Below are 11,265 nucleotides of genomic sequence, written 5' to 3' on the forward strand. Positions count from 1 at the left end.
TGGCTTTCTTCTGGTACCTCCTCACACAGCCACACCTCATGTTTTCCGAGAGTCCTGGATTTCACCTGAAGTTATTTCTGGGTTTTTCTTTGCATTCCAAACAATTTTCCTGGCAGTTGTGGGTGAAACCACAGTTGGTCTTCCTGACCGTGGTTTGGTTTCACCAGAACTCCTCATTTTCCACTTCTTGGTTAGAGTTTGAACTCTGCTGATTGCCATTCTCAATTCCTTGGATATCTTTTTATCTCCCTTTCCTGTTTTATATACAGTTCAACTACTTTTTCCCGCACATCCCACAGACAATTCTTCTGCTTTCCCCATGACTCAGAATCCAGAAACGTCAGTGCAGCACTGGATGGAGGATGGAAGGGTCTGTCAGTGCAGCACTGGATGGAGGATGGAAGGGTCTGTCAGGAGTCCAGAAACTCATTGACCTTTTATACACGCACACAGATCACAGGGGAGGATGGGGACCTTCAATAGCCATTCAAACCCCTTTGTGTCACCTTGTGTGCATGTTATCAGGCCAAAATCACCAGGGGGGTGTAAACTTTTGATAAGGGTGATTTGGGGAGTTTCTGTTGTCATTATGATATAAAAAGAGTAAACACAGCTGATTGATAATAAATGGCTTCAGCCAAACACCAACCATGAGTGAGAGAAAAGTTTTTGTGTTATCATTCATATTCTCTGAAAAATGGCCAATAAATCATAAATTCTACCAGGGTGTGTAAACTTATGAGCACAACTGTATAGCCTTCTATATACACCATTATATACTGACCTGCCTAATAATTCTGCACACGGTGTAAAGTGGAATTCTTCTTTTGTGGAGAATAGTGGAGACATGGAGAGTCCAATTAATCGGTCACCATCCTCCCAATCCATTACCAGGTCCCCCTCAGCCCCCAATCCATTACCAGTTCCCCCCTCAGCCCCCAATCCATTACCAGGTCCCCCTCAGCCCCCAATCCATTACCAGTCCCCCCTCAGCCCCCAATCCATTACCAGTCCCCCCTCAGCCCCCAATCCATTACCAGGTCCCCCTCAGCCCCCAATCCATTACCAGTCCCCCCTCAGCCCCCAATCCATTACCAGTCCCCCCTCAGCCCCCAATCCATTACCAGTCCCCCCTCAGGCCCCAATCCATTACCAGGTCCCCCTCAGCGCTCAATCCATTACCAGGTCCCCCTCAGCGCTCAATCCATTACCAGGTCCCCCTCAGCTCTAATCCATTACCAGTCCCCCTCAGCCCCCAATCCATTACCAGTTCCCCCTCAGCCCCCAATCCATTACCAGTTCCCCCTCAGCCCCTAATCCATTACCAGTCCCCCTCAGCCCCCAATCCATTACCAGTTCCCCCTCAGCCCCTAATCCATTACCAGTCCCCCTCAGCCCCCAATCCATTACCAGTTCCCCCTCAGCCCCCAATCCATTACCAGTTCCCCCTCAGCCCCCAATCCATTACCAGGTCCCCCCTCAGCCCCCAATCCATTACCAGGTCCCCCCTCAGCCCCCAATCCATTACCAGTCCCCCCCCCCCCCCCCCCAGCACATAGAGGTTTCTGTGGACTCGTCCTTCTAACACTGAGCAGTACAGACACCGACCTCGGAGAATGTTGGTCGGAGAGCGCCCTTCCAGGTAGAACAGAGAAGGTCGGCATCTGTAGTGCCCCCCCCCCAGCCTTTATTTTATGTAATGAAGAGACATTCAGGGAGAAGGAGGGGCCGTGTTGCCGCACATCGGGAGCATGGATTTATTGGCAGAGGGGCTTATTCTCCACACAGACACATTGGGGACACCAAAATAATGTGGAATGGAGGGGGTTAAACTTTATAGTGGGTGCAGCGCGGACGTCTGCAGGGACATAATTATTACAGCTCAGCTTCTCATCATCTCCGCAGTACATCTGATGATCAATTTACAAATTAAAAGTCTTTTATTCTTTTATCAAATGACTTCTTATTATACAAATCTCTCCTTCACATCACTTACTTGTTCCCGACATCTTCTCCTTTCACCACATTGCCGTCCACAATGGTGAAGGAGCCGATCCCTGCAAGAGATCACATGAAGATCATCAATCAATCGACTCACTTCCATATAATGAGATCACATGAAGATCATCAATCACCCGACTCACTTCCATATAATGAGATTTAATGGTCACATTCCTCCACTTGGAGGGTGATTATATGATAAGAAGACACATAACACGCTAATCACACTCATCCCCAAACATATTAAACTGCCACTTCTATCATCATATAAATGGCCGCCATTGTCATCCATCACAGATCAGCGATAATACAATTATACCACCAATTACACAATCACAGTCCCAGCTGTTTATGACCTTTCTGCCAATTAGAAACAATTCCCAATTCTGCTAAATATTTACCAGACGTCGTCTTCACATTACCGAACTCCGGATTCCAGGAATCAGAAGAACACTGACACGGGGGGTCCCAGAACAGAAGGACACTGACACCGGGGGTCCCAGAATAGAAGATGACTGACACCAGGGGTCCCAGAATAGAACAACACTGACACCAGAGGTTCCAGAATAGAACAACACTGACACTGGGGGTCCCATAATAGAAGAATACCAACACCGGGGGTCCCAGGATAGAAGAATACCAACACCGGGGGTCCCAGGATAGAAGAATACCAACACCGGGGGTCCCAGGATAGAAGAAGAACACTGACACCGGGGTCCCAGAATAGAAGAATATTGACACTGGGGGGGCATAATATTGGCATATTCAGCAATATTCGGGATCTCAGAATCCCGGGCAGTGGAATTCTATTGGATGATAAACCTCAGGAAGCTCCGGCAGTGTTAGTGCTGATCAGGTTACATGAAAACTCAAATCACTGAAATCTCAGATAATCTTCATCATAAGAAGATAATTTCATAGTTTTAAATCTGTAACTTTCTATAGAAAATATTAGCTGGTGATCCCAACATAGCGCTCCCCAAGCAGGCACTTCCCCCTATAGGGTGACAACATTCTCCCAACTACAAAATATCCAACACACATCACACAGATCCACAGCACTGACATGTAACAAAGGAACAAACAAGTAATTTATTGAACAAATGTCAGTTGTCTGTGATGCAGAGTGTCTAAAGCCCCGTACACACGTACCGATCGTCGGCATACAAACGTCGGCGGACGAAAGATCTGCCGATTGTACGCGTGTTAGTATGGTGCCTCCGACAGCTGTCTGCGCACAATCCGCGGACAAAAGTCTTTCTTGCAAACATGAAAATTTTTGTCTGCGGACACCAGAACGGACGATTGTTCGCCTGTCAGTACAGAAATCAGCCGACAGACCGCAGATTTGCAAGACTGGGCATGCTCAGAAAATAAAAAACACAGGGAAAGTTAACCATTACATGACATCACTTCTGCAGTCAGCTGAAGTCTGCGGACAAAATTCTTGTGCTGTCCTTGTGCTGTCTTTGCACTTTTCAACAGACACCGACATCCCGGGGAGAAAAGACGAACATTTGTATGACGACGATCTGCGTGTGTGTACGGGGCTTTATCGGTGGAAATGTCAGTTGTCTGTGATGCGGAGTGTCTTATCAGTGTAATGCCCCATACACACGTGCAGATTATCTGCAGACTTTTGTCTGCAGACTTACCTTTTCTATGTAGTGCAAGGGCCTGCCAGATTGCATACAAATTGAAAGTGTTTAGGTTTGACCTCATATCATATGGTTTTGGTAAGTCTGCAGACAAAAGTCTGCAGATAATCTGCATGTGTGTACGGGGCATTAATGTCAGTTGTCTGTGATGCAGAGTGTCTTAAGCCCCGTACACACGCACAGATCTTCGTCATACAAACGTTCGTCTTTTCTCCCCGGGATGTCGGTGTCTGTTGAAAAGTGCAAAGACAGCACAAGGACAGCACAAGAATTTTGTCCGCAGACTTCAGCTGACTGCAGAAGTGATGTCATGTAATGGTTAACTTTCCCTGTGTTTTTTATTTTCTGAGCATGCCCAGTCTTGCAAATCTGCGGTCTGTCGGCTGATTTCTGTACTGACAGGCGAACAATCGTCCGTTCTGGTGTCCGCAGACAAAAATTTTCATGTTTGCAAGAAAGACTCTTGTCTGCGGATTGTGCGCAGACAGCTGTCGGAGGCACCATACTAACACGCGTACAATCGGCAGATCTTTCGTCCGCCGACGTTTGTAAGACGACGATCGGTACGTGTGTACGGGGCATTATCAGTGTAAATGTCAGTTGTCTGTGATGCAGAGTGTCTTATCAGTGTAAATGTCAGTTGTCTGTGATGCAGAGTGTCTTATCGGTGTAAATGTCAGTTGTCTGTGATGCAGAGTGTCTTATTAGTGTAAATGTCAGTTGTCTGTGTTGCGGAGTGTCTTATTAGTGTAAATGTCAGTTGTCTGTGATGCAGAGTGTCTTATCAGTGTAAATGTCAGTTGTCTGTGATGCGGAGTGTCTTATCAGTGTAAACGTCATCCACATTGATTTACTCACCCGGCAGCACTAAATTTTTTAGGATCTCGGTGCCGGTTGCCGTAGCATTTATAAGACAGACGTGAGCCGATTCCAGAGCTTCCTGTCCGTGGTCACCCCATAACCTGGAAAAGAAATGGAACCCATTGGTCAATGGTCGATGGTAGACGCTGACCCCGCCCACTGCATCAATAATCATGCTGTCATGTAGAAAGTAAACGCTGACAGCGTTGTTGTAAACATCTGAGCGTTCTCTGCTTTATTCTTCTCTATGATATACAAATACAGAGTACAGCGAGGGTATATAATCAGTGGGACCTCAATCTACTCCCCATGAGATGTACAAAGACCTGGAGGTAACAGGACATTAATCTGCAGACTCGGATCACAGACAGTTCCTATTCCCAAATCACCTTCTAACCCAACACAAGTCTACAATAACAGGATATCTGGTCCCCTGTATAGAAGAAATTTGCAGAGGAAAAGCTTCCCCTCCAGTTTTGTACATTTTTCTCCTCTCGCCTTGTTTGAGGGTTTGTTATACTGTTGTGAACCCTATAATCGTTCTCACTCATCCAGCGCTGTCCTGTAGTAATACGCCGCTCTTTCCTGACCTCACTCCGCCATCTTGCTCTCTGACTTTCTCAAGACTCGGCTGTCTCTTCCCGTTCCCTGCTGCGTCATCAGGGGCCGGTTGGGAGAACCGGGAAAAGACCCCATGCAATAGTAAATGTGATACAACGTCACCCAACGAGGAGGCTGCTATCTCCGGAAGCTGGTAGAAAGTTGGTAGTAGGGGCTGTAGGCAGGAAGAAAAAATAAAAGACCATTGTCATCAGAGGAGATAACAGTGACCCCAGACCATTGTCCTCCATCAGAGGAGATCAGAGTGACCCCAGACCATTGCAATCTACAGTCAGGTCCATAAATATTGGGACATCGACAATTCTAATATTTTTGGCTCTATACACCCCCTCCCCCCTCTATACACCACCACAATGGATTTGAAATGAAACAAACAAGATGTGCTTTAACTGCAGACTTTCAGCTTTAATTTGAGGGAATTTACATCCAAATCAGGTGAACGGTGTAGGAATTACAACAGTTTGTAGATGTGCCTCCCACTTTTTAAGGGACCAAAAGTAATGGGACAGATTAACAATCATAAATCAAACTTTCACTTTTTAATACTTGGTTGCAAATCCTTTGCAGTCAATTACAGGCTGAAGTCTGGAAGGCATAGACATCACCAGACGCTGGGTTTCATCCCTGGTGATGCTCTGCCAGGCCTCTACTGCAACTGTCTTCAGTTCCTGCTTGTTTTTTGGGGAATTTTCCCTTCAGTTTTGTCTTCAGCAAGTGAAATGCATGCTCAATCCGATTCAGGTCAGGTGATTGACTTGGCTATTGTGAAGCGAGGTCCAATGAGTTCTGAAGCATTTGGCTGAATATGAGCCGATAATATTCCCCGAAACACTTCAGAATTCATCCTGCTGCTTCTGTCAGCAGTCACATCATCAATAAATACAAGAGAACCAGTTCCATTGGCAGCCATACATGCCCACGCCATGACACTACCACCACCATGCTTCACTGATGAGGTGGTATGCTTTGTATCATGAGCAGTTCCTTTCCTTCTCCATACTCTTCTCTTCCCATCACTCTGCTACAAGTTGATCTTGGTCTCATCTGTCCATAGGATGTTCCAGAACTGTGAAGGCTTTTTTAGATGTTGTTTGGCAAACTCTAATCTGGCCTTCCTGTTTTTGAGGCTCACCAATGGTTTACATCTTGTGGTGAACCCTCTGTATTCACTCTGGTGAAGTCTTCTCTTGATTGTTGACTTTGAAACACAGACACACCTTCCTCCTGGAGAGTGTTCCTGATCTGACACACATACACCTACCTCCTGGAGAGTGTTCCTGATCTGACACACATACACCTACCTCCTGGAGAGTGTTCCTGATCTGACACACATACACCTACCTCCTGGAGAGTGTTCCTGATCTGACACGCATACACCTACCTCCTGGAGAGTGTTCCTGATCTGACACACATACACCTACCTCCTGGAGAGTGTTCTTGATCTGGCACACATACACCTACCTCCTGGAGAGTGATCTTGATCTGGCCAACTGTTGTGAAGGGTGTTTTCTTCACCAGGGAAAGAATTCTTCGGTCATCCACCACAGTTGTTTTCCGTGGTCTTCCGGGTCTTTTGGTGTTGCTGAGCTCACCGGTGCGTTCTTTCTTTTTAAGGATGTTCCAAACAGTTGATTTGGCCACACCTAATGTTTTTGCTATCTCTCTGATGGGTTTGTTTTGTTTTTTCAGCCTAATGATGGCTTCACTGATAGTGACAGCTCTTTGCATCTCATATTGAGTTGACAGCAACAGATTCCAAATGCAAATAGCACACTTGAAATGAACTCTGGACCTTTTATCTGCTCCTTGTAAATGGGATAATGAGGGAATAACACACACCTGGCCATGGAACAGCTGAGCAGCCAATTGTCCCATTACTTTTGGTGGTGTATAAAGCCAAAAAGACTAGAATTGTGTCAATGTCCCAATATTTATGGACCTGACTGTATCAGAGTGACCCCAGGCCATTGTCCTCCATCAGAAGATCTCTGCAGACCATTGTCCTCCATCAGAAGATCTCTGCAGACCATTCTCCTCCATCAGAAGATCTCTGCAGACCATTGTCCTCCATCAGATGATCTCTGCAGACTATTGTCCTCCATCAGAAGATCTCTGCAGACCATTCTCCTCCATCAGAAGATCTCTGCAGGCCATTGTCCTCCATCAGAAGATCTCTGCAGACCATTGTCCTCCATCAGATGATCTCTGCAGACCATTCTCCTCCATCAGATGATCTCTGCAGAGCATTCTCCTCCATCAGATGATCTCTGCAGACCATTGTCCTCCATCAGATCTCTGCAGACCATTGTCCTCCATCAGATCTCTGCAGACCATTCTCCTCCATCAGAGGATCTCTGCAGAGCATTCTCCTCCATCAGATCTCTGCAGAGCATTCTCCTCCATCAGATGATCTCTGCAGACCATTCTCCTCCATCAGAAGATCTCTGCAGACCATTCTCCTCCATCAGATGATCTCTGCAGACCATTGTCCTCCATCAGATCTCTGCAGACCATTGTCCTCCATCAGATGATCTCTGCAGACCATTGTCCTCCATCAGATGATCTCTGCAGAGCATTCTCCTCCATCAGATCTCTGCAGAGCATTCTCCTCCATCAGATGATCTCTGCAGACCATTCTCCTCCATCAGAAGATCTCTGCAGACCATTCTCCTCCATCAGAAGATCTCTGCAGACCATTCTCCTCCATCAGATCTCTGCAGACCATTGTCCTCCATCAGAAGATCTCTGCAGACCATTGTCCTCCATCAGATGATCTCTGCAGACCATTCTCCTCCATCAGATGATCTCTGCAGACCATTCTCCTCCATCAGATCTCTGCAGACCATTCTCCTCCATCAGAAGATCTCTGCAGACCATTCTCCTCCATCAGATGATCTCTGCAGAGCATTCTCCTCCATCAGAAGATCTCTGCAGAGCATTCTCCTCCATCAGAAGATCTCTGCAGACCATTCTCCTCCATCAGAAGATCTCTGCAGAGCATTCTCCTCCATCAGATGATCTCTGCAGACCATTGTCCTCCATCAGATGATCTCTGCAGACCATTCTCCTCCATCAGATGATCTCTGCAGACCATTCTCCTCCATCAGATCTCTGCAGACCATTCTCCTCCATCAGAAGATCTCTGCAGACCATTGTCCTCCATCAGATCTCTGCAGACCATTCTCCTCCATCAGATCTCTGCAGACCATTCTCCTCCATCAGAAGATCTCTGCAGAGCATTCTCCTCCATCAGAAGATCTCTGCAGACCATTCTCCTCCATCAGATCTCTGCAGACCATTCTCCTCCATCAGAAGATCTCTGCAGAGCATTCTCCTCCATCAGAAGATCTCTGCAGACCATTCTCCTCCATCAGAAGATCTCTGCAGACCATTCTCCTCCATCAGATCTCTGCAGACCATTCTCCTCCATCAGAAGATCTCTGCAGACCATTCTCCTCCATCAGATCTCTGCAGACCATTCTCCTCCATCAGAAGATCTCTGCAGACCATTCTCCTCCATCAGAGGATCTCTGCAGACCATTCTCCTCCATCAGATCTCTGCAGACCATTCTCCTCCATCAGAAGATCTCTGCAGACCATTCTCCTCCATCAGATCTCTGCAGACCATTGTCCTCCATCAGAAGATCTCTGCAGACCATTCTCCTCCATCAGAGGATCTCTGCAGACCATTGTCCTCCATCAGAAGATCTCTGCAGACCGTTGTCCTCCATCAGAAGATCTCTGCAGACCATTCTCCTCCATCAGAAGATCTCTGCAGACCATTCTCCTCCATCAGAGGATCTCTGCAGACCATTCTCCTCCATCAGATCTCTGCAGACCATTCTCCTCCATCAGATCTCTGCAGACCATTCTCCTCCATCAGAAGATCTCTGCAGACCATTCTCCTCCATCAGAAGATCTCTGCAGACCATTCTCCTCCATCAGATCTCTGCAGACCATTGTCCTCCATCAGATGATCTCTGCAGACCATTCTCCTCCATCAGAAGATCTCTGCAGACCATTCTCCTCCATCAGATCTCTGCAGACCATTCTCCTCCATCAGATGATCTCTGCAGAGCATTCATTATACAATACAGATGGTGATGAGCCCCCAGCCCAGTCTTCTCCCCTCCCCCCGCACTGCTCCCCATACCTGAGCTGTCTGTCATATTTCTGCTCCTTCTCCACCTTCGCCATGATCCTCACCCGGAAGTGAACCAACAGAAACCGATGTGCAGTGCTCACATTTCACCAGAAGATGGCGCCAACACACCACCCTACACCGAGCCGTCTGCAGCAGGCCACGTTCAATAATCCATTTTCACCAGCAGATGGCGCGGTAGAACTGCATCAACGCACCTGCAGCCTTGGAACTTTACCGGCAGGTGGCGCCAACACCCCAGAGATTGTTCTCTGCCTGTATATAGCGGAAAGATTTCCTATTATTATATTTTATAATCATTGTATCTATTTATATCCGATTTTATAATCATTGTATCTATTTATATCCGATTTTATAATCATTGTATCTATTTATATCCGATTTTATAATCATTGTATCTATTTATATCCGATTTTATAATCATTGTATCTATTTATATCCGATTCTGGTTTGTTTTTTGTTTTTGTTTTCAAATATTTTTCTTTTTTCTTTTCACAAAAAAAAAAAAAAAAAAAAACAGAATATTCATAAAATAATAGAGAGAGAAAAGAAAAAATAAATGTCCTGTAGGGAAAAAACATAAAGGGGCAAAATTCATTCATTCTGATTTATTTTATTACAGATAATTATTGTTATTATTATTGTTCAGGATTTTTATGGCGCTGACAGTTTGTGGTCCCGGGACTGGGTGTCACTGGTGTCTGTGGTCCCGGGACTGGGTGTCACTGGTGTTTGTGGCCCCAGGACTGGGTGTCATTGGTGTCTGTGGTCTCGGGACTGGGTGTCACTGGTGTCTGTGGTCTCGGGACTGGGTGTCACTGGTGTCTGTGGTCTCGGGACTGGGTGTCACTGGTGTCTGTGGTCCCGGGACTGGGTGTCACTGGTGACTGGGTGTCACTGGTGTCTGTGGTCCCGGGACTGGGTGTCACTGGTGTCTGTGGTTCCAGAACTGGGTGTCACTGGTGTCTGTGGTCCAGGACTGGGTGTCACTGGTGTCTGTGGTCTCGGGACTGGGTGTCACTGGTGTCTGTGGTCTCGGGACTGGGTGTCACTGGTGTCTGTGGTCCCGGGACTGAGTGTCACTGGTGTCTGTGGTTCCAGAACTGGGTGTCACTGGTGTCTGTGGTCCAGGACTGGGTGTCACTGGTGTCTGTGGTCTCGGGACTGGGTGTCACTGGTGTCTGTGGTCTCGGGACTGGGTGTCACTGGTGTCTGTGGTCTCGGGACTGGGTGTCACCGGTGTCTGTGGTCCCGGGACTGGGTGTCACTGGTGTCTGTGGTCCCGGGACTGGGTGTCACCGGTGTCTGTGGTCCCGGGACTGGGTGTCACTGGTGTCTGTGGTCCCGGGACTGGGTGTCACTGGTGTCTGTGGTCCCGGGACTGGGTGTCACTGGTGTCTGTGGTTCCGGAACTGGGAGTCACTGGTGTCTGTGGTCTCGGGACTGGGTGTCACTGGTGTCTGTGGTCTCGGGACTGGGTGTCACTGGTGTCTGTGGTCTCGGGACTGGGTGTCACTGGTGTCTGTGGTCTCGGGACTGGGTGTCACTGGTGTCTGTGGTCTCGGGACTGGGTGTCACTGGTGTCTGTGGTCCCGGGACTGGGTGTCACTGGTGTCTGTGGTCCCGGGACTGGGTGTCACTGGTATCTGTGGTCCCGGGGCTGGGTGTCACTGGTATCTGTGGTCCCGGGACTGGGTGTCACTGGTGTCTGTGGTCTCGGGACTGGGTGTCACTGGTGTCTGTGGTCTCGGGACTGGGTGTCACTGGTGTCTGTGGTCCCGGGACTGGGTGTCACTGGTGACTGGGTGTCACTGGTGTCTGTGGTCCCGGGACTGGGTGTCACTGGTGTCTGTGGTTCCAGAACTGGGTGTCACTGGTGTCTGTGGTCCAGGACTGGGTGTCACTGGTGTCTGTGGTCTCGGGACTGGGTGTCACTGGTGTCTGTGGTCTCGGGACTGGGTG

The 11,265-nt window shown here is 47.9% G+C and overlaps 2 protein-coding genes across 2 annotated transcripts in view; both read right to left on the reverse strand.

Moving 5' to 3' along the window:
- The window catches only part of NAE1 (NEDD8 activating enzyme E1 subunit 1), a 66,559-nt gene extending 57,179 nt beyond the window's left edge, over positions 1-9,380 (reverse strand). The window contains exons 1-3 of the mRNA XM_082269958.1: positions 9,295-9,380; positions 4,518-4,621; positions 1,997-2,057 (exon numbers count right to left, since the gene is read on the reverse strand). Coding sequence (XP_082126084.1) covers positions 1,997-2,057; positions 4,518-4,621; positions 9,295-9,338 — 209 coding nt within the window. The 5' untranslated portion in view covers positions 9,339-9,380. The remainder of the gene's footprint in view (positions 1-1,996; positions 2,058-4,517; positions 4,622-9,294) is intronic.
- The window catches only part of DYNC1LI2 (dynein cytoplasmic 1 light intermediate chain 2), a 332,150-nt gene that overhangs the window by 295,125 nt on the left and 25,760 nt on the right, over positions 1-11,265 (reverse strand). The window lies entirely within an intron of this gene.

This window comes from Pelophylax lessonae, assembly GCF_965119305.1.
Source record: "Pelophylax lessonae genome assembly, chromosome: 10".
NCBI lineage: Eukaryota > Metazoa > Chordata > Amphibia > Anura > Ranidae > Pelophylax > Pelophylax lessonae.